Here is a 27,776-nt window from a genome sequence, read left to right on the forward strand (position 1 = left end):
TCAGATGCATAGACATTTTATTTGCAAGTACACCAGTAGAAACATTGCTTTGTAAACACTTCCACTTCTGATTGTAAATTGCTATGTTTACATATGAAATTCATTTAGACTGGAAATCATCCCATTTTACAAATTAGCACAATCTATTACATTTGTCTCAAAGAGAAATTAAACCTTAAAGAGCAACGTTCAAGATAATCTGAAATAGGGTGTTTTAGCAATTCCATATGTAATTGGATGTATATTTTCTGCATTTCTTTTCCAGGCATGGCTGAGTACTAAATAAAAATACTTTCTTCTATATAACCACCTTGGATCATTTGGTGTTGTCACATGTAGATTTTACCCTCATCTCTTCACCACAATTTCCATATCAGAATATTTGAGGTGTTAGATACGCTGGTTTTGAAAGAAAGTGAAAGGAGGATTATGAAGGAGAAAAACTGCACTCACATCCAAATATCTTGATGACCAGCAATGACTGAAATGTGCCAGGTATGCATAAAAAGATATGCTAGGTATGCATAAAACATAAAAACCAATAACAGATTTTTATGTATAAAGCTGTCATATCAAAGTACTATCGATCTTAGGTACTTCTATATCTCCCTTCATAGTAATATCTGATGATCTTAATTGTATCTATCCTTACAACACTCCTGTGTGATAGGGAAATGCTGTTATCCTCATTTTACAGGTGGGGAACTCAGGCCCAGAGAGATTAAGTGATTGACCCAGGGTCACACAAGTTGTTTATGGTGAAACAGTAACTCACAACCCAGGTTAGTGCTCTAACCTCTGGACCATTCTTCCTGCATACACATTCATTATATTACAAGAGTTGCTCTGTTGAATCTCACTGCAGAATACCATGAAAACTAGACAGTATTTTTGGTCTATCTAGATTAGAGACCTAATTAGAGATCCTGAGGTGCAAAGTCTGGTTCTAGATTGAGAAGAGGGAGCTGGTAGGTCAAATACTGGGCTTGGGTTCAGTCCATTACTGGAAATGGCAGCTGGTTACAGAATTGGGATCTGGATTCAAACTCTTCCTAGCTTTCCATGTTATTTGGATGTGGGGTTTTAACCTCAGGCCCATATCTAGCCTGAATTTACCAGAACTCAAAGTGTAGCCTCATTACAGTAAGTTTGTCATTTTTTCTCTTTGAAGCGCAAATTATCACATAAAAATTATTAAGTGCAAAGGCTAGAAACGGAATAATTACTTAAAAGCCCTGAGATATCATTGTCTGCCAGATGCTGGTGTCTTTAGCGTCTCACATTATCTCATATGGAATCGGTCTCTTCAGTTTACTTTTCAAAAGAAACCCAAGAAGAGTGAAAACAACAGCTGCAAGCACCACAGCCGTAACAATAAATGGAACATGGGAATGACCGGCAGTGGTGGTAAGTGAACCACGGGAATCCACGTCTTCCTGATGTTCAGAATAGTCCAGCTCTGTGAGTTGAGAAACAGAGTTTGTTACATTTTGTTCTCTGTTCTAGTTATTGCCAAAAATACCAGGACTTGAATTTAAAAATTTACATTCTCGATCAGGTCAAGAAATAAATCAATTTCACTCTATTTTATACAAGACATTCTAGATACATCAATCCATCTTTATATTAGTAAAGACTATTTCATGAACTGAACCCCCAGCAGGGATGTTTTAGGTTCAATATTAAGAAAACATCATAACTAGCACAAGAGCTAAGGAATGGAATCATTTTTCAAGGAAGGTTGAGGTTTCTCTTTACTGGAGATACTCAAGGTGAGACATGACAACCACAGTTCTTCAATAGTTTGTGGATAATTAAATCAATGAAGCTATAAGAAGAAGATGGACTGCATCTCATCTTTCTTCCTGAATAATTGATTCATTTAGCATTTTGGGGATGTGCAGATTAAAATGATGGATTTGAAATGTGTTAAATAAGGAACTAACGTAGATGCTATTAGTCAATAAACAAGTCCCTGGTGTTTTTAATGGAGCTGATGATAACCTGGTAAAAGTATGCAGCAGTGCTAGAAATCAGAAGTAAATTGACATGCAAAGATTTTGTGCAATGAAATGAAAAATGATTTACAGAACCTTTATACTAAATACAAGAGAAGGTTATTTGCATTTACCAGCATTCCTGTTCTCAATGCCTTCTTTCCAAAGCTCAATTGGCCCAACAACAACATCCACTTTTTCTTGGTAAGAGCTTGTATCTCTTTTGGACCTAGGTATGCAGCCCTGGTAGCATCGGGAAGAATAATCATATACCCTGCACACCACCATTTTAAACTGCAGGTAAACTGATGAATATTGGTTAACAAACTTGAAGGCATTAAATTTGAAGCGTACGGTGGAGCTGTAGGGTGAATAGTATGTACCGTAGGTAGGATCTCTAGCACATCTAAAACAAACAAATAAATACAATTAATCTTCATGTGTACACACAAAAATAAATCACTGACCTCAAGCATTTCATATGTGCAAAGATTTAAAAAAAAATTAACACTGCATTAACAACACAAAGGGAAGAAGAAAATGAAAGAGTATGGAAGACTGTCAGATGCAAGAAAATGAAAGAGGGTAAAATAGTGGCAGTGACTTGTCTGAAAGCAAAACATACAATATCATTTTCCCTAATTCAGCAAGGTATTTATGTACATGCCTAAGAGTGTGAGTAGTTTTACTGAACTTGCATGCTTAAAGTTAAGCTTGTGCATAAATCTTTATAGGATCAGGGCCTAGGAAAGGCAAGTTGCAAAGGAGTCACCTAGAGGTGTCCTAATCTATGGAAAGGGCCCAGAGCTGCTTATTTATATCTCCAGGTTGTCATGCGTATGATCCCTATGGAGCAGCTGATGCAAAGGGTGTTATTTGTTACTGTTCAGGGGAAAATGTAACCACGATTTAAGCTCTTAAGGAGGGGGCCAGAAAACAACAATTCCATTTCACAGACAATTTTGAAATTTGTTTTTGTTCCAATGCAGAAGAAAAATGAGAAACCAAATGTAAGAGAGAGTCAACCCAGAATAGCCAAGGCTGTTACACAGGAGAGGGGAGACCCAGGATCAAGTCCCTGCTCTGCAGAGTCCCCCCAGCAGAGCAGGGACTTGACCCTCAGTCTCCTACAGCCCAGGCAAGCACCCTAACCAGTTGGCATAGGTCTCTCTCTTTGTCTCACCTGAAAAGCCCTTCCCAATGACAGTTCTGTTAGAACTGATACATCTCCAAGAAACTTTTCAGCTTTGATGAAGAGCTGGGGTTTTTTTGATTTTTTTAATTTTAAACAGGAAAAGATTTAATCACAATTTTTTTTTACCAGCTCTACTCTGAAGGGCAGGATCTGTCTCTTTACTAAATGGTTATACAGCTCCTTACACAATGGGGCCCTGATGTCTGATTGGGTTCTAGGTGCTACTAGATATGAACAATAATGATGATAAATTCCTTCTTCCATTCTGTTCCATCTTATCCAACTCACTCCCACTCCTCTGATTTCTGCTTTGGATGCAAGAAGCAAGAAAGTCAACGTTTCCAATGAACCCAATCTCTAGCAAGTCAGCTGCGCAAGTGCTTCACAGAACAAAATTCTAGTAAGCTTCACTTTCCTGTCAGCATTGACTCATGCCAAAGTTCCATGCCAGTGCATTCTGATTCAATTTAACCACCATGAAAAGGAACTCAATTTATCTGTTAACACGCTGATATTATCTCAAAATAAGGTGCAGAGTTGTCATATGGTCAACGCATTGCATACAAATATTAATGATCTCACTCTCATAATAAAGATCTCAAGGTATTAAACTATTTTTATAATAATCTCAGTTTATACTGTACAATATGTGTTTCTGTTATATTCATGCCAATATTTGTGTCACCTATAGAAAGTTAAGAGGTGGTTGGATTTAGATATGGTAAATTTATTTCCTATTGGGTTTTAATTTAAATAAATATTATTAGGTTTAGAGTATTTGACTTTCTCTGCACTGAAAGATTTTATTATATCGTTTCTTAAAAGGACAGGTCTGAATATTTAATTTTTATCTTATGCAATAGATAGGAATTTTTAAACTATCATGTAGGTGGCTTCCTTAAAACTTAACTTCTGTATATCCTGCTCCTCTTACTACCTGGCTGAATTATTTTGAAGTTTCATTATTTATTCCCCATTATTTATATACAATTAGAATTTCATCAGTAAGTGAATGAGTCAGACATTTATTGACAATGGGACCTGCTCCAAAAAAATTTGCCCTTTCATACCCAGAAAGATGTAGAATCTAGTGATAATGGAGAAATCTACTGAAATGCTGGCAGGTAAAGCAAAGGAAATGCCATAATGGATGAGACCAGTGCCTTTTTTCTTGCCAGATCTAAGAATCTAATTTGTTTAGTATAATTCATTTATCTAACTTTGCCACAAAAAATGGCTTAAGCCAAGTCACATGAACAATTCTAGGCCATTTGAGTGACATATAGGAAAGCAGGAATTACAGCAAACATTAAACTTCTGTCATTGGAATCAAGCATTGAATTAGTCATTTGAAATAACATTTCCAGTATAGTACAAAATACAAGAACAAAACAAGAATGAATAATTATTTTCAAAATATTCTGATTCTTTTTAAACAGTTGAATTCTATAGACAAACTATTTGCGGCTGAATTCGATCTTGATGTAGGCAGGTGAAAATTCATTGACCTCAGTGGAGTTTGAGATAAAATCTGCTTACATCACAAGCAGTAACTATGTAACATGCTTGAGTGGAATCTTGCATGACTGCATGGTCTAAACTTCATTTCTATTGTTATTTCTCATTTCATACCAGGACTGGCCAAAAAAGATTTTTAAATAGTTTAGTGGCATAGGGAACTGAAATCAATTCACATTGTCCCTATTCAAATTATTCCATAAACAATACAGATACAGAAGAGCATGTACAGATCCATTGTTAATCATTGCTCATAAAGTCCTTACCCATTCCTGATAATGTCATAGGTTGTGGATGTAACACTACGGGGATCAGGTGATGCAACACATGTGTCCAAAAACAACACCAGATTTGGGTCAGAGCTGTGAATTGAAGCTTGAAGGAATAAATTCTGGTTCAATCTAACGTAGTATGGAGAGTCATACACTGGCCGTGAGAAGGATGGTGATTCATAAAATGAAACGTTCACGTCATATCTGCTGTACTGAGTTTCATTGACCTCAGTAACATCCTCAGCCACATCCTGAGCAACATACATGATTTCTTTCCATGTGTTTTGGAGCATTTTGCAGTTGACATGCAAATGAAGATCTTTTTCCCTTTTGATTATGTAACCAGAAGAGGTTGCTTTGATCAAGTTGGAATACATGATAGTATTGCTGTTTCCCTGTTTGACACAGGAAGTACAGAATTATCTAATGTAGTCATATTTTTGCCACAATTACCATTATGTCACTAAACTTTTGATGAACCCATAGAACAACACACATTTTAAAAGCATTGCTTCCATTGGAAGTATTTTGAAAAGAAATGTGACTTGGGTCATTTCTATTCACAACACATTTTAAACAAAATTGTTGGCTGCATGGTACAGTGATTACATTGAGATGTGAAAAAATATTTTCAGTGAACCCAGATACAGCCAAGTTAGTTAACATTAATACAAAGGTAGAACATGAAATGCACAAAGGTCCTGATTCAGTACTATACTTAAACGTGTTTAACTTAAAGCACATGAGCAGTCCTATTGAAGTGAATGCTTTAAATTAGATATGTGTAAGTATCTTGCTGAACAGGGGCTTATGTAAGTACCAAGTATTTTGATTATTCACTAACATTACCCTCCCACTCCCCTAAGGTCAAGTTACAATATTATGGGAGAGGGAGGGTATGTGAACATGGGTTGAGGTTGTTCACATACCCTCCCTCTCTCATAATATTGTAGCTTGAACTTATGGAGAATAAGTGAGGAGTTTCTTCAGGCAAAGGAAGAATAGATGGTAGTGTTCAGTGAATCTGAATCTGAACTTGCAGTCGTTGGTTCACTTGTAACTCCTGTTAATCACAGCAGGTTTCTGTTCATGACCCTTTTCAAAATAAATTCTGCAGTTTGCACAGACCTATTTACACAGGTGCTAAATATTCAACTTCGTACCTCTCGTCTTGTGCCACAGCCATTGTATGGGATGTTGAATATAATATCATTTGTTGTAATCTTTGGTTTACAATAAGGGTCATTCAAGCTGACATTCTCTGCAGTGTAGCCTTGTGAGAGGAGATAGGCTCTCTTAACAACTGCATGCATATATTCAGGCAAGCACAGAAGAACTGATAGGGGGATAAAACATATTATTAGTGTGTTCAGGCATACAGCAATAATTAAATATTCAACCAACACACATGCTGCTATCTACTCTGCGTGTATATTGGGAGAGAGGAGGGTGTTCATAAGACAAATCACATGATTTCACTTCTCTTATGTCTTAACTATCAAATTATGCACCAGGGAGCTGTGGTTTAGGCTGTGGATAACTATCACTACAAAAATCTGCAAATTATTCTCTCCTTGTGATCAGAGAGAGTCTCCCATTAGCGTTAAGGATCATATGAAACACGGTTACCATAGTAGAACAAATTCTGGCGTAAAGAGAAAATCCACTTGAAGTTGCTTGGAATTTTCCTTGAGTAAAATTAAGGACAATACTACCAGAGCCTTTATTAAGGAAAGGAACTAAAGACTTTCAGTATTTCTGAGACAGAATGATCTAAACACAAGGGGAGGTGAAGACAAACAGTAAAGTGAAATTAGCGTGTTGATCAACAGCAATTTTGCAATCATGAATTATCCTGATCAGCCAATGGAACTAACCAGTTATGTGCTATTCAATATTAGTAAGGGCTGCGGAATCAGGGGCTTGCATGTATGACCTTACATAAGCCTTATGGAGTTTGGGAATACGTGTTCAGAGGCTGATTCACATCAAAGAGCACCAAAGTGGTAGTCCTTAACTGGGGACTGAATCCTGTATAGTCTTTTCTTGGGCAAAATGCACACTCAAAAGAATAGGAATTTTCCCTGAATGAGGACTGGGATCAGGCTTTGAATGTTTGTGGAAGTTGTTCAAGTTCACTTGTGGGCACCTCTGTAGCTGAAGATGTGGACAAATTGCAGGGGACTCATGTAAGAGCATCAAAAACTGGGAAAGAAAGTGCAGGGAATGATTCCTAATATAAATAATTCTAATACTAAACATGCATCAGTAAAGTGCTAAACAGGCATTGAGCTCAGATAAATAACTAATGAATTGGGCGGAGGACATGAGATTGACTCATGTTGTATGAATTGGGATGATTGCGATGAGAGTTTTGCCTGCATCAGGACTAGGATCAGACCCAAAGAGAATGAGCAGTTAGGTAGTATAAGGGGCCATAAGTAAGAGTAATGAGATGAGATGGTGAAAAAGTAAATTTAGGCTGAATATAAGAGAAAATGTCCAAAAATAATTTGATAATAGCAAACAGTTTTATATTTAAACAAAATCAAACTATTGTCTGAAAGTAATAGGTCAGTAATCACACAGGGTGAAAGATGACAGTGAGTGGTACTACACTGAGGTGGTTGAACATTAATCAACAGTTATTTATCAATAAAATCAATAAATAGGCTTATCTGCTGAAAAGCAAAGTTCTGTATTAAACATGAACTTACCAGTATTCTGATCTGCTGGAATGATATAATAGTCAGCACGAAACCCTCTGTTTGTTATACTTGAGTCACTGTGAAATCGAACTGTCATCAAGTTTGAGGATGATGTATATGAGAGATAGGAACCATAACAAATTTTCCCCAGTAAAGGAGAGGTATACAGTGGCCCATCATATATCTCAATATAATCATGCTGGCATCTACCACCTTCTGTCCTGGAGAATAAACATGAACATTTTGTAAACTATTTTGTAAACTTCTATTTAAGTATTCATCACAAAGCAACAGATGAATCTCAGATTAAGCCCTTCAGACTGCAAGGTGTTCATGGCAGAGATTGTCTTCATTTTGTATCTTGTATGGTACCAACCACTTTGTTAGGACTCAACAAGTAACAACAAATACTATTCCATTCATGCCACTTTTCATTTTAGGTTTACCTGTCACTTAGAATTGTTAGACCCTGTTGAGAAATGTCTTTCAAATGGAGAGGGTACTAGTTTGAAAAGTCCATGACTTTGAACCCATGAATTGCCCAGAAAATTAGTGCTTTACTTACGAGATATCTCTAAATAAAAGTGTTATACGGTAATTGCTCACTGCTTCTATTTCCCACACACAATCTGCATTGTTTGGATAATTCCCAGGATAGAACGGACTTTGAAATGTCCCAGATGAATACTGAAGGACACCACCACAAATATATTTTTCTGCAGAAAAAAATGTAAAAAAAAAGTACATGAGTCATTTATATATACTTTTGTAAATATTTGTATATGATTTATCAGTCAGAGCCAAAAGCTGCTGAAGTTAAAGGAAAGCCTCCCATCATGGTCTTTAAAAAAGGTGCTCTATGATCAGCATCTGATCCCAAGAGTTGTTGATCCTACCCACAGTCTCATTTAATACTCAGGACCTCTCATGATTAGGCACTAAATGTATATAGCTGAAGACAGAAAATATGGGCCAAAGAAAATGTTTAGGGAAGAAAGATTTTTCTTTTTTCTTCTCTCCAATGTTATGTTATTAATTAATTAATAGTTCTTTTTCTTTTTTCTCTCTGATAATGTTATGTTATGTTATTAATTAATGTTGGAAGTCAAATTTTCAAGAAGCACCTGGTACACTGGGGACAAAAATTACAGCCTGAATGAAAATAGCATCTACAGTCAACTTTGGAATGTAACAATTTTTACTTAATGCAGCGCTTGAAGTGACATAAGGGTTATACATTCCTCCTCAATTTTGTCTCTGATGAACACATACAAAAAGAAGAAGAGCTAGAAAGGTCGTTATCTTGATGAGGGACCTACAAATATATCTTGTGTTCTTTTTTTTAATACAAAAAAAACAGGGTTTCATTTCTGTCCTGATGCAAAATGAAAACAAATGTTAAAGCCTCAGAATTATTTTCCAAACCAAAATTCTTGTTTTCCAGCCATAGTCTGTTGAGAGAAGAGTAAATACTGTAAAGACAGCAAAAATGAAGGAAGCATGATCTAAGAGAAAAGCTATGGGCACCGGGACTCAAAATATCTGGTTTCTATTCCCCACTCTGCATTCATGTAATTTAGCAACGTAATCCCACCACATGCCAACAGCTGCGAACTGAGACTGAGGGCAGATATACACAGTTCTCCTCTCTTCCCCAGAACCACAGGGTGAGCACAGGATTGTGACAGCATATTGGAGGATGGCAGAACACCAGAGAGCAATTCAACAACAATACTGAGAAACCTTCAATGCCTGAATCAGGTTTGAAATTTGGGCCTTTGAATTGCTTTTCAATTTATCCTTGCTCTGATTTCAGATCATGGGGCAGCTTCACTATGAAACCATAAGCTAAACCATTCCTAGCACAGAATCCCATAAAAGAAAAACATCTTAGGGAAGTCAGAATGAGTTGGCACTCACCAGCGGTTGTGTACCAGGGCCATGATGGAGTGTATCCCGGTGTTCCTGCAGGAAGACAAGACAAGCACAACTAGAGCTCTATGGTGAATTTTCACAGGAATGGTGGCAAAATGCAAATTGCCTTTGCAAATCCCCACATCAAATCATCAAGGCAATGAAGCTCTTCAGTGAAACAGTTGGAAGAATTTTTTTGCAAGACACCTGCAAACTCTTGGTATTTACCTGAACAGATGACACCAGCATCCCCAAAACAACCACAGTTATGAGAAAGCCATCCTGAATGAGGACAGTCCCATAGACCGTCTCCTGGGGAATGACCTATTTAGATGCTTGGAAGAAAGGCTAGCAGGCAATCTAAACGTGACGATCTCGTTCTCTACTAGGGAAGGAGTGATGGAACAGAGGCAAGAGAGAGTTGGATGGATTGAAGAAAACTGTATTTACTATCCACACCTCAGTGTTCCAGGGGTATAATATGCAAGAGTAGGGGTGTGTGATGGACCTGAACAGTTCAACAAATGTACTGAGAAACATTTATTGCCAGTACCACCTTTGAAATTTGCCCTTTGTATTACTATTCAACTTGTCCTGCCTCTCCTTTCAGTTCAGGTGGCAATTCTTCTATAAAACTATAGGCTAGATTTCAAAACATTTCTAGCACAGAACCCTATCAAAGAGAAACATTTTAACGAAAGCAGAATGAGCTAGCACTTACGAGTTGTTGTGTACCAGGGCCGGGATGGAGTAGATCCTGGTGTTCCTGCAGGGAGAGAAAAGAAGCATAAGAGACCTATGGTGAATTTTCACAGGAATCACAAAATGCACATCCCTTCCGCTAAATTCCAAATCCCCCCACCAAGTCATGGCGCCACCAGAGCTCTTCAGTGAAACAACTGGAAGAATTTTTTTTAACCTGTGCAAAACAGCTCTTCCTAGTCTTATTTTTCAAGCAGCTGAAGTGTTTTAGCTGAAACTTCCCAAAATATATCAGTCTCTGGGACAAATGGATTGAGCCTTAATGGTTGAAGTTTGGCAAAGTAATAAGCAACAAAAATGTGGATCTTATCATGGAGACTGTTAAGCAACCTCAACAATAAGTGGGACTACCAGCTCTGCCTATAATAAATTTCAGTGGTGATCCTGTATACGTGCATTTCAGCATATTACATTTTATGTAATATGGATGACACGTAAGTGATGACTTAGCAGCTGCTAGGGTGAAATATGAGAAGTTATAATTTCAGTTATTAGTGTCTTGGAGCTTGAAATCGCTAATGATTCAAAATGAAAAAAAAAAGACTCTGGTATTAGCTTGGATGTACGTGGAAAGCATGGTCATTTACCTGCAAGACACCTGCAAACTTTTGGTGTTTACCTGAACAGATGACACCAGCATCTTCAGAATGACCACAGTTATGAGAGAGCCATCCTGAATGAGGACAGTCCCATAGACTGTATTCCCATCCTCTGCAATTCACGTCATCCAGAACAATTTGTCCTGAGCCTTGACCATAATAGGCATTGGTCTTTGCTGCAACACCATATCCACATCCAAGCTGCCGGCACACAACATTTGCGTCATTGAGATCCCAAGAATCATCACACACTGTCCCCCAGGATCCTGCGTAATAGACTTCAACACGACCTTCACATCTGCTAAATGAATTGACCAGTCTCAATGCCAGCCCTAAAATAGATTCAAGGACATTATTATCAGCACATTAGTTAATTCTTTCCTTCTTGGTAACACTGTGACAACCGGGGTCAATCTGACCCACATATAGCACCGCATTGGACCACTTTTGTGGATTACATGTACAGATCAGGTCACACATCTGGATCAGTGTGATGTCGAATCCCACAGTACAAAACATAAATTTTAATAAAACAAAGGCGAGACAGCACTTACCCCTGGGCGTGGTTCTCACTGGAGTGCTTGCTGCAGTAAGACAAGGAGACAATTAGAGAACCCACAAATCCTGAGTCTGCTCAAGTCAAATCAGACTAATACTTCTAAAGAATATTTTTAAAACAGTGCACCATGTGTCTTACTGGAGTACAGATATATTATCTCTACTGCCTTCTTTCATTCATTCTATTAATTAAAAAAAGCAATCTCTTTTTTCTCCCACGATGTGTTCTTCTTAAGACCATGTTGCTCACGGTTATTACCCCTACGTTTTCTCTTTTGCTTTCCTTATCATGCTAGATATTTCCTTTCAAAGTAAGCTGAAGGACCATATATTAACCGTCAGAAAAAGTTCCTTAATGTCTCCAGGGGAATGGCCTACTTAGGTTCTGGCCAGAGATGCTAGTAGTCTCATTTAATACTCAGAACCTCTCATGATTAGGCACTAAATGCATATAGCTGAAGACAGAAAATATGGGCCAAAGAAAATGTTTAGGGAATAAAGATTTTTCTTTTTTCTTCTCTCCGATGTTATGTTATTAATTAATTAATAATTCTTTTTCTTTTTTCTCTCTGATAATGTTATGTTGTGTTATTAATTAATGTTGGAAGGCACATTTTCAAGAAGCACCTGGTACACTGGGGACAAAAATTACAGCCTGAATGAAAATAGCATCTACAGTCAACTTTGGAATGTAACAATTTTTACTTAATGCAGCGCTTGAAGTGACATAAGGGTTATACATTCCTCCTCAATTTTGTCTCTGATGAACACATACAAAAAGAAGAACAGCTAGAAAGGTCGTTATCTTGATGAGGGACCTACAAATATATCTTGTGTTCTTTTTTTTAATACAAAAAAAACAGGGTTTCATTTCTGTTCTGATGCAGAACGAAAATAAATGTTAAAGCCTCAGAATTATTTTCCAAACCAAAATTCTTGTTTTCCAGCCATAGTCTGTTGAGAGAAGAGTAAATACTGTAAAGACAGCAAAAATGAAGGAAGCATGATCTAAGAGAAATGCCATGGGCACCGGGACTCAAAATATCTGGTTTCTATTCCCCACTCTGCATTCCTGTAATTTAGCAACGTAATCCCACCACATGCCAACAGCTGCGAACTGAGACTGAGGGCAGATATACACAGTTCTCCTCTCTTCCCCAGAACCACAGGGTGAGCACAGGATTGTGACAGCATATTGGAGGATGGCAGAACACCAGAGAGCAATTCAACAACAATACCGAGAAACCTTTATTGCCTGAATCAGGTTTGAAATTTGGGCCTTTGAATTGCTTTTCAATTTATCCTTGCTCTGATTTCAGATCATGGGGCAGCTTCACTATGAAACCATAAACTAAACCATTTCTAGCACAGAATCCCAGAAAAGAGAAACATCTTAGGGAAGCCAGAATGAGTTAGCACTCACCAGCGGTTGTGTACCAGGGCCATGATGGAGCGTATCCCGGTGTTCCTGCAGGAAGAAAAGACAAGCACAACTAGACCCCTATGGTGAATTTTCACAGAAATGGTGGCAAAATGCACATTGCCTTTGCAAATCCCCACATCAGATCATCAAGGCAATGAAGCTGTTCAGTGAAACAGTTGGAAGAATTTTTTTGCAAGACACCTGCAAACTCTTGGTATTTACCTGAACAGATGACACCAGCATCCCCAGAACAACCACAGTTATGAGAGAGCCATCCTGAATGAGGACACAGTCCCATAGACTGTCTCTTGGGGAATGACCTATCTAGATGCTTGGCAGAAAGGCTAGCAGGCAATCTAAATGTGACGATCTTCTTCTCTACTAGGGAAGGAGTGATGGAACAGAGGCAAGAGAGAGTTGGATGGATTGAAGAAAACTGTATCTACTCTCCACACTTCTGTGTTCCGGGGGCATAAAATGCAAGAGTAGGGGTGTGTGATAGACCTCTACAGTTCAACAACGTACTGAGAAACATTTATTGCCTGTACTACCTTTGAAATTTGCCCTTTGTATTACTATTCTACTTGTCCTTCCTCTCCTTTCAGTTCAGGTAGCAATTCTTCTATAAAACTATAGGCTAGATTTCAAAACATTTCTAGCACAGAACCCTATCAGAGAGAAACATTTTAATGAAAGCAGAATGAGCTAGCACTTACGAGTTGTTGTGTACCAGGGCCGGGATGGAGTAGATCCTGGTGTTCCTGCAGGGAGAGAAAAGAAGCATAAGAGACCTATGGTGAATTTTCACAGGAATCACAAAATGCACATCCCTTCCGCTAAATTCCAAATCCTCCCACCAAGTCATGGCGCCACCAGAGCTCTTCAGTGAAACAACTGGAAGAATTTTTTTCAACCTGTGCAAAACAGCTCTTCCTAGTCTTATTTTTCAAGCAGCTGAAGTGTTTTAGCTGAAATTTCCCAAAATACATCAGTCTCTGGGACAAATGGATTTGAGCCTTAATGGTTGAAGTTTGGCAAAGTAATAAGCAACTAAAATTTGGATCTTATCATTGAGACCGTTAAGCAACCTCAACAATAAGAGGGACTACCAGCTCTGCCTATAATAAATTTCAGTGATGATCCTGTATATGTGCATTTCAGCATATTACATTTTTTGTAGTAAGGATAACATGTAAGTGATGAGTTACCTGTTGTTGGAGATGTTCTATATCCAGCAGCTGCTAGGGTGAAATATGAGAAGTTATAATTTCAGTTATTAGTGTCTTGGAGCTTGAAATCGCTAATGATTCAAAATGAAAAAAAAAAGACTCTGGTATTAGCTTGGATGTACGTGGAAAGCATGGTCATTTACCTGCAAGACACCTGCAAACTTTTGGTGTTTACCTGAACAGATGACACCAGCATCTTCAGAATGACCACAGTTATGAGAGAGCCATCCTGAATGAAGACAGTCCCATAGACTGTATTCCCATCCTCTGCAATTCACGTCATCCAGAACAATTTGTCCTGAGCCTTGACCATAATAGGCATTGGTCTTTGCTGCAACACCATATCCACATCCAAGCTGCCGGCACACAACATTTGCGTCATTGAGATCCCAAGAATCATCACACACTGTCCCCCAGGATCCTGCGTAATAGACTTCAACACGACCTTCACATCTGCTAAATGAATTGACCAGTCTCAACGCCAACCCTAAAAGAGATTCAAGGACATTATTATCAGCACATTAGTTCATTCTTTCCTTCTCGGTAACTCTGTGACAACCGGGGTCAATCTGACCCACATATAGCACCGCATTGGACCACTTTTGTGGATTACATGTACAGATCAGGTCACACATCTGGATCAGTGTGATGTCGAATCCCACAGTACCAAACATAAATTTTAATAAAACAAAGGCGAGACAGCACTTACCCCTGGGCGTGGTTCTCACTGGAGTGCTTGCTGCAGTAAGACAAGGAGACAATTAGAGAACTCACAAATCCTGAGCTTGCTCAAGTCAAATCAGACTAATACTTCTAAAGAATATTTTTAAAACAGTGCACCATGTGTCTTACCGGAGTACAGATATATTATCTCTACTGCCTTCTTTCATTCACTCTATAAATTAAAAAAAGCTCTCTCTTTTTTCTCCCACGATGTGTTCTTCTTAAGTTCATGTTGCTCACGGTTATTACTCCTATGTTTTCTCTTTTGCTTTCCTTATCATGCTAGAGATTTCCTTTCAAAGTAAGTTGAAGGACCATATATGAACCGTCAGAAAACGTTCCTTAATATCTCCAGGGGAATGGCCTACTTAGGTTCTGGCCAGAGAGGCAAGTAGGGAAATCTAAATGTGAAGATCTTGTTCTCTTCTAGGGAGGGAGTGATGGAACAGAAGCAAGAGAGAGTTGGATGGATTGAAGAAAACTATCTTTACTCTCCACAGCTCAGTGTTTTGAGGGAACAATATGCCAAAGTAGGGGGTGTGTAATGGACCTCTACAGTTCAACAAATGTACGGAGAAACATTCATTGCCTGTATCACTTTTGAAATTTGCCCTACATATTACTATTCAACCTGTCCTTTTCATTTCAGTTCATGTGGCAATTCTACTATAAAATCATAGGACAGAGTTTCAAAACATTTCCTGAATCACAGGAAGGCTTGCAAGCGAACAGAGCCATCTACTGTCCATTGTCCTGGTTGATGGGAGCCATCAAGATTCTAAACCACCATTAATGGCCCACGATTTGCATAATTACAAGAGGACTTCAGAGTTATATTTCATAGTTCTATTTTCAGATATAAAAATGATACATTCATAGAAATAGCAACCTACACTCAGTGGCTTATAAGCTTTGTAATGATACCTTACAGGAGACCTTTTGTATAAAGCTTATTCCAGTTACATTATATTCACACTCATTAGAATATTTTCATAAAATCATGTCGAGTGCAATATCACAGTCCCAAACGGTCAGGGAACCTCGCAGAGCCAGATCCTCTGCTCGTGTAAAACAGTGTAGATACACTGACTTGCATCAGTGACACCAATTCAAATTGGGTGATGATCTGGACTAAACATTATTACAGAGCTAAAGATATGCAAAGTGGTGCCTCAGAATCCGCTGGAAGGAATCTTTGCTTTCTTATTATTTAATATCATCAACTAAACAGGCTTATCTAGAGGTGTAGTTCTTGGGGGACAGCGTGTGATGATTCTTGGGATCTCAATGACCCAAAGGAATCCCATAAGAGAGAAAGATCTTAGTGAAGCCAGAATGAGCTAGCACTTATGAGTTGTTGTGTACCAGGGCCACGATGCAGTGTATCCTGGTGTTCCTGCAGGAAGATAAGAGAGGCACAACTAGAGCCCTGTGGCGAATTTTCACAGGAATGGCAAAATGCACATTGCCTTCGCAAATCCCCACATCAAATCATCAAGGCAATGAAGCTCTTCAGTGAAACAGCTGGAAGAATTTTTTTGCAAGACACCTGCAAACTCTTGGTATTTACCTAAACAGATGACACCAGCATCCCCAGAACAATCACAGTTATGAGAGAGCTATCCTGAATGAGGACAGTCCCATAGACTGTCTCCTGGAGAACCACCTATTTAGATGCTTGGCAGAAAGGCTAGCAGGCAATCTAAACGTGACAATCTTGTTCTCTGCTAGGGAAGGAGTGATGGAACAGAGGCAAGAGAGAGTTGGATGGATTGAAGAAAACTGTATTTACTATCCACGCCTCAGTGTTCCGGGGGCATAAAATGCAAGAATAGGGGTGTGATGAACCTCTACAGTTAAACAATGTACTGAGAAACATTTATTGCCTATACCACCTTTGAAATTTGCCCTTTGTATTACTATTCAACTTGTCCTTCCTTTAATGAAAGCAGAATGAACTAGCACTTACGAGTTGTTGTGTACCAGGGCTGGGGTGGAGTAGATCCTGGTGTTCCTGCAGGAAGAGAAAAGAAGCATAAGAGACCTATGGTGAATTTTCACAGGAATGACAAAATGCACATCCCTTCTGCTAAATTACAAATCCCCCCACCAAGTCATGGAGCCACCAGAGCTCTCAGTGAAACAACTGGAAGAATTTTTTTTAATCTGTGCAAAAAGACCGTGACTCACCTTTGTTACTGTTGTTCTTCGAGATGTGTCGCTCATATCCATTCCAGTTAGGTGTGTGCGCACCGCGCGTGCACGTTCGTCAGAAAACTTTTACCCTAGCAACTCCAGTGGGCCGGCAGGTCGACCCCTAGAGTGGCGCCACCATGGCGTTCAATATATGCCCCTGCCGGCCCACCCGCTCCTCAGTTCTTTCTTGCCGGTACTCCGACAGTGGGGAAGGAGGGCAGGTGTGGAATGGATATGAGCAACACATCTCGAAGAACAACAGTTACAAAGGTGAGTAACCGTCTTTTCTTCTTCGAGTGATTGCTCACATCCATTCCAGTTTGGTGAATCCCAAGCCTTACCTAGGCGGTGGGGTCGGAGTGAGAAGCCGCGGCATGAAGCCCTGCAGAGCCGAAGGCCGCGTCATCTCTGGACTGTTGGACCAGGGCGTAATTGGAAGCGAAGGTGTGGACGGAGGACCAGGTCGCCGCTCTACAGATCTCCTGGATGGGCACACGGGCGAGGAAAGCCATCGATGATTCTTGTGCCCTGGTGGAGTGCGCAGTCACATGGCCCGTAGGGGTGTGAGCCAAGTCATAACAGGTCCCGATACAGGACGTTATCCATGAGGATATCCTCTGTGAGGAAATGGGAAGCCCTTTGATTCGGTCCGCTACTGCTACGAAGAGCTGGGGGGATTTGCGGAACGGTTTGGTCCTCTCCACATAGAACGCTAGTGCGCGACGGACATCAAGCGAGTGGAGTTGTTGCTCCCTGCGGGATGAATGGGGCTTTGGGAAAAAGACGGGGAGAAATATCTCCTGGTTGACATGAAAGGCTGAGACCACCTTGGGGAGAAAGGCAGGGAGCGGCCTCAGCTGCACCTTGTCTTTATGGAAGACCGTATACGGGGGATCTACCGTGAGGGTCCCGAGTTCTGACACCCGTCTGGCTGAGGTGATGGCCACCAGGAAAGCAGTCTTCCAGGAGACATAGAGCAGGGAGCAAGTTGCTAACGGCTCAAATGGAGGGCCCATGAGCCAAGTCAGAACCAGGTTAAGATCACAGGAAGGGGCAGGGGGTCGAACCTGGGGGTAGAGGCATTCTAGACCTTTCAGGAATCTAGTCACCGTAGGGTGAGAGAAAACCGAACGGCCATCTCCTCCCGGATGAAAAGTGGAGATAGCCGCGAGGTGAACTCGAAGGGACGATATCGCCAGGCCCTGCTGCTTGAGGGACCAGATGTAATCGAGAATACTGGCGATAGAAACCTCCATAGGGAGGGAACCCCTCTCCGTGCACCAACAGGAGAAACGCTTCCACTTGGCCGAGTATGTCGCTCTAGAGGAAGGTTTCCTGCTTCCCAGTAGTACCTGACATACAGGGGTAGAGCACTGTAGTTCCGACCTGGTCAGCCACTCAGGAGCCAGGCCATGAAGTGTAGAGACTGGAGGTCCAGGTGACGGAGCATGCCGTGGTCCTGGGTGATCAGGTCCAGGTAAAGGGGCAGGGGGACTGGGTCAGCCAGAGACAGGTCCAGCAACATCGGATACCAATGCTGCCTGGGCCATGCTGGAGCTATCATAATCAGGCGGGCCCTGTCCCTGCGCACCCTCAGAAGGACCTTGTGGACCAGCGGGAACGGAGGGAACGCATAGAGCAGGTGCGTCGTCCACGGGATAAGGAAGGCATCCGCTACCGACCCTGGTTCCCGCCCTTGAAAAGAGCAGAACATCTGGCATTTCCTGTTCCCTCTGGACGCGAAGAAGTCCAGCTGGGGACAACCCCACCTCTGGAAGAGTGAGAGGGCGACGTCCCGGCGAAAGGACCATTCGTGCGAAAGGAAGGATCTGCTCAGACAGTCTGCCAGTGTGTTCCGTACTCCGGGGAGAAAGGAAGCCATGAGGTGAATGGAGTGGGCTATACAAAAGTCCCAGAGCCGCATCGCCTCCTGACATAGGGGAGAGGATCTCGTGCCGCCCTGCTTGTTGATATAGTACATGGTCGTCGTGTTGTCGGTGAATACCAATACACAGCGACCTTGAAGCAGATGGGAGAATGCTTGGCAAGCAAGACCGACCGCTCTCAACTCCCGTATGTTGATGTAGAGGGCCACTTCCTGAGGGGATCACTGGCCCTGCGTCCTCAGGGTTCCGAGGTGGGCCCCCCAGCCCAGGTCTGAGGCATCCGTTGTTAGGGATACCGAGGGTAGGGGTGGATGAAACGGGAGCCCCGCACACACTACGGACTGGTCTAGCCACCACCGGAGGGAATCCAATACCTCCTGGGGGATGGTGATAACCGCGTCCAGCCGATGCCTGGCCAGACGGTATTGTGTGATAAGCCAAGACTGGAGAGGCCTCATGCGAAGCCGCACATAACCCGTAACAAAGGTGCAGGCCACCATGTGGCCTAAGAGAGTTAGGCACGTCCTTATAGAGGTCAAGGGGGCCGTCTGTAGGTGCCGAATGATGGCCGACAGCGACTGAAACCTGGCAGCGGCAGAACAGCCCTGGCCAAGGTGGAGTCCAGAATGGCCCCGATGAACTCTATCCTCTGCGTGGGGAGCAGAGTGGACTTGTCCACGTTGATAATGAGGCCCAAAGCTCCAAAGAGTCTGCTGATCTTGCGGACGTGGTTGAGGACCTGCGACTCTGACGTGCCTCGAATCAGCCAGTCGTCGAGGTACGGGAATACGTGTATGCGACTGCGCCGAAGGTATGCGACGACGACCGCCATGCATTTCGTGAATACCCTCGGGGCCGTGGAGAGGCGAAACGGGAGGACCGCAAATTGATAATGGTGGCGGTCGACCACGAACCGAGGGAAGCATCTGTGTTGGGGAAAAATGGCTATATGAAAATAAGCGTCCTGCATGTCGAGGGCGACGTATCAGTCTCCAGGATCCAGAGATGGGATAAGGGTCCCCAGGGATACCATGCAGAATTTCAACTTCACCATATGTTTCTTGAGTTCCCGCAGGTCGAGGATAGGTCTGAGGCCTCCCTTGGCCTTGGGGATCAGAAAGTAGCGGGAATAAAACCCCTTGCCCTTCTCGTTCTCCGGAACCGCCTCTATAGCTCCTTTGTGGAGGAGCGTCCGCACCTCCTGAAGGAGGAATTGCTCGTGAGAAGAGTCCCTGAAGAGGGACGGGGGGGGGGCGGGAGGGAGAGTGTGAAATAAATTGCAGACGGTATCCCGTTTGCACAGTGCGTAAGATCCAACGGTCGGAAGTTATTTGGGTCCATGCCGGGAGGAAGAACGAAAGGCGGTTGGAAAACAGAGGGGGGGACGGATCCATGGGGGAAACTGGTACAGCGTCCTCAGGCGCACCTTCAAAATGAAGGTTTTGGGCCAGGTGGGGCTTTAGAGGAGCCCTGATTCTGCTCCCCTTGGTTGCCCGATTGTCTGCGCCGGCCATTCCTGCTTCGGCGTCTACTAAAGTCCTGCCGCTGGCGGTACTGGGGATACGGCCGGCGCTGCTGTTGCTGTTGCGGCCGGAAGGGTCTGCGCTGCATCCCAGGTGTGTGCATCCCTAGAAAGCGCATGATGACCCTATTGTCTTTCAGGCTTTTCAGCCTGGGGTCCGTCTTCTCTGAAAAGAGGCCCTGACCTTCAAACGGGAGGTCCTGGATGGTGTGTTGGAGCTCCGGAGGAAGGCCAGAAACCTGTAGCCAGGAGATGCGGCGCATTGTAACCCCTGAAGCCAGAGTTCTGGCGGCCGAATCTGCCGCGTCCAAGGATGCCTGCAATGAATTCTTGCGACCTTCTTGCCTTCATCAAGAATTGCCGTGAATTCTTGACGCGCATCCTGAGGCAACAACTCCTTGAACTTATCCGCTGCCACCCAGGAGTTATAGGCATAGCGGCTAAGGAGGGTCTGTTGGTTAGAGACCTTGAGTTGGAGGGTGCCCGCTGAGTAGACCTTCCGGTCTAGCAAGTCCATGCGCCTCGCCTCCTTGGACTTCGGTGCTGGGGCCTGCTGCCCGTGGCGCTCCCTCTAGTTCACAGACTGCACGACGAGGGAGCACGGGGTTGGGTGGACATGCAGGTACTCATATCCTTTGGAGGGTGCCATATACTTGCGCTCCACCCCGTGTGCATCAGGAGGGATGGAGGCCAGTTATTGCCAGATGGTATTAGCATTGGCTTGAATAGTCCTGATAAAGGGAAGGGCGACTCTGGTGGGAGCATCCGCCGAGAGAATGCTCACCACAGGATCTTCGATTTCCGAAACCTCCTCAGCCTGCAAGTTCAAGTTTTGCGCTACATGCCTGAGGAGGTCCTGGTGCGCCCTGAGGTCGAGAGGGGGAGGACTGGAGGATGATGTTCCCGCCACTGCCTCATCGGGGGAGGACGACGAGGAGACCCCCGATAGGAGCGGATGCACGGGGGGCTCCATCTGTACCAGCGCCTCTGATTCTAGAGGGAGCTCAGGGTCCTGCTGGTTGGATCGGTCTTCCACCGCCGGACAGGGGGGAGGGAGAGACAACTAGGCCTCCGGAGCTCTGCGCTCAGATGCCACATGTTGAGGTGGAATGTGCTGAGGGCCCTGGGCTTGATGGTAGGCCCAGGGCACCCAGAAACCCCACTGCTGCAGTCCCTGATCCTGCAGAGGAGGGTCATGGAAGAGGGCCGCTGGTCTGTTGTCTAGGGCGCACATGCTGTCTGTCTGCGATGAGACAGACGGCTGCCAGGACGGCCATGGTGGGGCCGAACGTGGCTGGTAGGGCTCCCTCGGTCTCGACGTCAACCATTTTCTCAGTGCCGGGGACCGGTACCGGGAATCGTACCGGTGCCGGGATCGGGACCGGGACCTGCCATCAGCACGGTGCCGGGAGGTCAACAGGGGTGCTGAGCACCGATGGGAACGGCTCCTGGAGTCTCAGTGCCGGTAGCGGCGACTCGATCCAGACTGGTGCCGGGAGCAGCAAAACTGTCTGGAAGATGACTGGCTCCGCGAGTGCGACTGGTACCGCCGAGGGGAGCAGTGCCGGGACTGCGAGCGGCGCCTGGAGCGAGAACGTCCATGGTGCCGGGACCTCGAAGGGGATTGGTGCCAGCTGGGCGAGTCCGGAGACGGCGCTCGCATTGTCGCAGGCTTGCCTCTAGATATGACCCGCACTGAGGGTACCGGGGTTTGAGGCTGGGTAGGCTCCGTGAGAGCAATTAGATCCCGCGCCCAAGTGAATGTCTCTAGCGTCGAAGGGACCAACAGCTCAACCCTAGATCTTATAGGGGAGCTAGGAGGGACTGGACTCGACGGACCTCCGGGGCCCGGAGTCGACGGAATCCCTGCTGGTGGTGCCGCGGCAGAGGTAGGTGCCGGGCGCTCCGCTCGAGCCTGTGAGAATCCCTGCTGGTGGTGCCGCGGCAGAGGTAGGTGCCGGGCGCTCCGCTCGAGCCTGTGAGAATAGAGTCGCAGACTTCGAGGGTCTTGCGTCGGGTCCCGGTGCCGGGGAAGGTCGGTGCTGGGGTGTCTTTCCGGTGCCGGCGCGGTCCGGTGCCGGCGCGGAGCCGGCACTCCGCGTCAAGGCCACAGGGTTAAGTGCTGCTTCCATTAGGAGAGGCCTTAACCTCTGGTCCCTCTCCCTTTTTGTCCAAGGCTTAAAAGCCTTACAGATGCGGCACTTGTCTGAAATGTGCGATTCCCCCAGGCACTTCAGACAGGTGTCCTGGGGATCACTGGTCGGCATCGGCTTTTTACAGGCCGAGCATTGTTTGAACCCCGGCAAATCTAGCATGGGCCCGGTGCCGGGCGCAGGGAAGGGCTACAGCCCAAACCCGCTAATAAGTATATACAACTATACTACGATTAACAATAACTAACTACCATTTACATCTACAACTATGAGAACAGTGAACAAAGGAGAGCTAGGGACGTGGAGGACAGCTATGCCGCGCTCCACAGTTCCAACGACCGACACGGCGGTAAGAAGGAACTGAGTAGCGGGTGGACCGGCAGGGATATATATTGAGCACCATGGCGGCGCCACTCTAGGGGGCGACCTGCCGGCCCACTAGAGTTGCTACGGTAAAAGTTTTCCGACGAACGTGCACGCGCAGCGCGCACACACCTAACTGGAATGGATATGAGCAATCACTTGAAGAAGAAACAGCTCTTCCTAGTCTTATTTTTCAAGCAGCTGAACTGTTTTATCTGAAACTTCCCAAAATACATCAGTCTCTGGGACAAATGGATTTGAGCCTTAATGGTTAAAGTTTGGCAAAGTAATAAGCAACTAAAATTTGGATCTTATCATGGAGACCGTTAAGCAACCTCAACAATAAGAGGGACTACCAGCTCTGCCTATAATAAGTATCAGTGGTGATCCTGTATATGTGCATTTCAGCATATTACCTTTTATGTAGTAAGGATAACATGTAAGTGATGAGTTACCTGTTGTTGGAGATGTTCTATATCCAGCAGCTGCTAGGGTGAAATATGAGAAGTTATAATTTCAGTTATTAGTGTCTTGGAGCTTGAAATTGCTAATGATTGAAAATGAAAAAAAAAAAAGACTCTGGTATGAGCTTGGATATACGTGGAAGGCATGGTCATTTACCTGCAAGACTCCTGCAAACTTTTGGTGTTTACCTGAACAGATGACACCAGCATCTTCAGAATGACCACAGTTATGAGAGAGCCATCCTGAATGAGGACAGTCCCACAGACTGTATTCCCATCCTCTGCAATTCACGTCATCCAGAACAATTTTTCCTGAGCCTTGACCATAATAGGCATTGGTCTTTGCTGCAACACCATATCCACATCCAAGCTGCCGGCACACAACATTTGCGTCATTGAGATCCCAAGAATCATCACACACTGTCCCCCAGGATCCTGCGTAATAGACTTCAACACGACCTTCACATCTGCTAAATGAATTGACCAGTCTCAACGCCAACCCTAAAAGAGATTCAAGGACATTATTATCAGCACATTAGTTCATTCTTTCCTTCTCGGTAACTCTGTGACAACCGGGGTCAATCTGACCCACATATAGCACCGCATTGGACCACTTTTGTGGATTACATGTACAGATCAGGTCACACATCTGGATCAGTGTGATGTCGAATCCCACAGTACCAAACATAAATTTTAATAAAACAAAGGCGAGACAGCACTTACCCCTGGGCGTGGTTCTCACTGGAGTGCTTGCTGCAGTAAGACAAGGAGACAATTAGAGAACTCACAAATCCTGAGCTTGCTCAAGTCAAATCAGACTAATACTTCTAAAGAATATTTTTAAAACAGTGCACCATGTGTCTTACCGGAGTACAGATATATTATCTCTACTGCCTTCTTTCATTCACTCTATAAATTAAAAAAAGCTCTCTCTTTTTTCTCCCACGATGTGTTCTTCTTAAGTTCATGTTGCTCACAGTTATTACCCCTATGTTTTCTCTTTTGCTTTCCTTATCTTGCTAGAGATTTCCTTTCAAAGTAAGTTGAAGGACCATATATGAACCGTCAGAAAACGTTCCTTAATATCTCCAGGGGAATGGCCTACTTAGGTTCTGGCCAGAGAGGCAAGTAGGGAAATCTAAATGTGAAGATCTTGTTCTCTTCTAGGGAGGGAGTGATGGAACAGAAGCAAGAGAGAGTTGGATGGATTGAAGAAAACTATCTTTACTCTCCACAGCTCAGTGTTTTGAGGGAACAATATGCCAAAGTAGGGGGTGTGTAATGGACCTCTACAGTTCAACAAATGTACGGAGAAACATTCATGGCCTGTATCACTTTTGAAATTTGCCCTACATATTACTATTCAACCTGTCCTTTTCATTTCAGTTCATGTGGCAATTCTACTATAAAATCATAGGACAGAGTTTCAAAACATTTCCTGACTCACAGGAAGGCTTGCAAGCAAACAGAGCCATCTACTGTCCATTGTCCTGGTTGATGGGAGCCATCAAGATTCTAAACCACCATTAATGGCCCACGATTTGCATAATTACAAGAGGACTTCAGAGTTGTATTTCATAGTTCTATTTTCAGATATAAAAATGATACATTCATAGAAATAGCAACCTACACTCAGTGGATTATAAGCTTTGTAATGATACCTTACAGGAGACCTTTTGTATAATGCTTATTCCAGTTACATTATATTCACACTCATTAGAATATTTTCATAAAATCATGTAGAGTGCAATGTCACAGTCCCAAACGGTCAGGGAACCTCACAGAGCCAGATCCTCTGCTCGTGTAAAACAGTGTAGATACACTGACTTGCATCAGTGACACCAATTCAAATTGGGTGATGATCTGGACTAAACATTATTACAGAGCTAAAGATATGCAAAGCGGTGCCTCAGAATCTGCTGGAAGGAATCTTTGCTTTCTTATTATTTAATATCATCAACTAAACAGGCTTAACTAGAGGTGTAGTTCTTGGGGGACAGGGTGTGATGATTCTTGGGATCTCAATGACCCAAAGGAATCCCATAAGAGAGAAAGATCTTAGTGAAGCAAGAATGAGCTAGCACTTACGAGTTGTTGTGTACCAGGGCCACGATGCAATGTATCCTGGTGTTCCTGCAGGAAGATAAGAGAGGCACAACTAGAGCCCTGTGGCGAATTTTCACAGGAATGGCAAAATGTACATTGCCTTCGCAAATCCCCACATCAAATCATCAAGGCAATGCAGCTCTTCAGTGAAACAGTTGGAAGAATTTTTTTGCAAGACACCTGCAAACTCTTGGTATTTACCTGAACAGATGACACCAGCATCCCCAGAACAATCACAGTTATGAGAGAGCCATCCTGAATAGGGACAGTCCCATAGACTGTCTCCTGGGGAACGACCTATTTAGATGCTTGGCAGAAAGGCTAGCAGGCAATCTAAACGTGATGATCTTGTTCTCTACTAGGAAAGGAGTGATGGAACAGAGGCAAGAGAGAGTTGGATGGATTGAAGAAAACTGTATCTACTCTCCACACCTCGGTGTTCCGGGGGCATAAAATGCAAGAGTAGGGGTGTGTGATGGACCTCTACAGTTCAACAATGTACTGAGAAACATTTATTGCCTGTACCACCTTTGAAATTTGCCCTTTGTATTACTATTCAACTTGTCCTTCCTCTCCTTTCAGGTAAGGTGGCAATTTTTCTATAAAACTATAGGCTAGATTTCAAAACATTTCTAGCACAGAACCCTATCAGAGAGAAACATTTTAATGAAAGCAGAATGAGCTAGCACTTACGAGTTGTTGTGTACCAGGGCCGGGGTGGAGTAGATCTTGGTGTTCCTGCAGGAAGAGAAAAGAAGCATAAGAGACCTATGGTGAATTTTCACAGGAATGACAAAAGGCACATCCCTTCCGCTATATTCCAAATCCCCCCACCAAGTCATGGAGCCACCAGAGCTCTTCAGTGAAACAACTGGAAGAATTTTTTTTAACCTGTGCAAAACAGCTCTTCCTAGTCTTATTTTTCAAGCAGCTGAAGTGTTTTAGCTGAAACTTCCCCATCTCTGGGACAAATGGATTTGAGCCTTAATGGTTGAAGTTTGGCAAAGTAATAAGCAACTAAAATTTGGATCTTATCATGGAGACCATTAAGCAACCTCAACAATAAGAGGGACTACCAGCTCTGCCTATAATAAATTTCAGTGGTGATTCTGTATATGTGCATTTCAGCATATTACCTTTTATGTAGTAAGGATAACATGTAAGTGATGAGTTACCTGTTGTTGGAGATGTTCTATATCCAGCAGCTGCTAGGGTGAAATATGAGAAGTTATAATTTCAGTTATTAGTGTCTTGGAGCTTGAAATTTCTAATGATTCAAAATGAAAAAAAAAAAGAAGACTCTGGTATTAGCTTGGATGTACGTGGAAAGCATGGTCATTTACCTGCAAGACACCTGTAAACTTTTGGTATTTACCTGAACAGATGACACCAGCATCTTCAGAATGACCACAGTTATGAGAGAGCCATCCTGAATGAGGACAGTCCCATAGACTGTATTCCCAGCCTCTGCAATTCACGTCATCCAGAACAATTTTTCCTGAGCCTTGACCATAATAGGAATTGGTCTTTGCTGCAACACCATATCCACATCCAAGCTGCCGGCACACAACATTTGCGTCATTGAGATCCCAAGAATCATCACACACTGTCCCCCAGGATCCTGCGTAATAGACTTCAACACGACCTTCACATCTGCTAAATGAATTGACCAGTCTCAATGCCAACCCTAAAATAGATTCAAGGAAATTATTATCAGCACATTAGTTAGTTCTTTCCCTCTTGGTAACATTGTGACAACTGGGGTCAATCTGACCCACATATAGCACCACTTTTGTGGATTACATGTCCAGATCAGGTCACACATCTGGATCAGTGTGATGTTGAGTGCCACAATAAAATAATAAATCTTAGTAAATCAATGGCGAGACAGCGCTTACCACTTGGTGTGGTTCCCACTGGAGGAAAAACAGTGCTTGCTGCAATGAGACAAAGGAACAATTAGAGAAGACATTTATGATAATGACAATGGATCCTGCCATTTTGCTATCGAGAGGATGAACATTAATTTGCAATAGAAATAGCCAATGATATGCAAGAGTAGAGGAACAGCTAAACAGTCTCTAAATTCCTGCCTCTGGATGCACATTGGAAATTTAAGAAAACCTCCTGAACAATTTAAAGACAAATATTATATGTCAACGTACAACAATAATATTTAGAACTTTTA

At 43.1% G+C, this 27,776-nt stretch overlaps 1 protein-coding gene across 1 annotated transcript; it reads right to left on the reverse strand.

The window, feature by feature from the left end:
* LOC127053743 (deleted in malignant brain tumors 1 protein-like) lies at positions 1-27,547 on the reverse strand (the record flags this gene model as incomplete). Its single annotated transcript, XM_050958974.1, has 22 exons — positions 1-1,459; positions 2,132-2,403; positions 4,977-5,377; positions 6,146-6,318; positions 7,700-7,911; positions 8,256-8,406; positions 9,611-9,655; positions 10,326-10,370; positions 10,986-11,297; positions 11,520-11,549; positions 13,663-13,707; positions 14,155-14,184; positions 14,351-14,662; positions 14,885-14,914; positions 16,868-16,912; positions 23,474-23,506; positions 23,672-23,983; positions 24,206-24,235; positions 26,282-26,326; positions 26,764-26,796; positions 26,964-27,275; positions 27,487-27,547. Coding segments are annotated over 22 exons (3,111 nt in total), but the record flags the coding sequence as incomplete, so codon positions are not given.
* Between the last annotated feature and the right edge of the window lie 229 nt (positions 27,548-27,776).

Source organism: Gopherus flavomarginatus, chromosome 6 (assembly GCF_025201925.1).
Source record: "Gopherus flavomarginatus isolate rGopFla2 chromosome 6, rGopFla2.mat.asm, whole genome shotgun sequence".
Classification (NCBI taxonomy): Eukaryota; Metazoa; Chordata; order Testudines; family Testudinidae; genus Gopherus; species Gopherus flavomarginatus.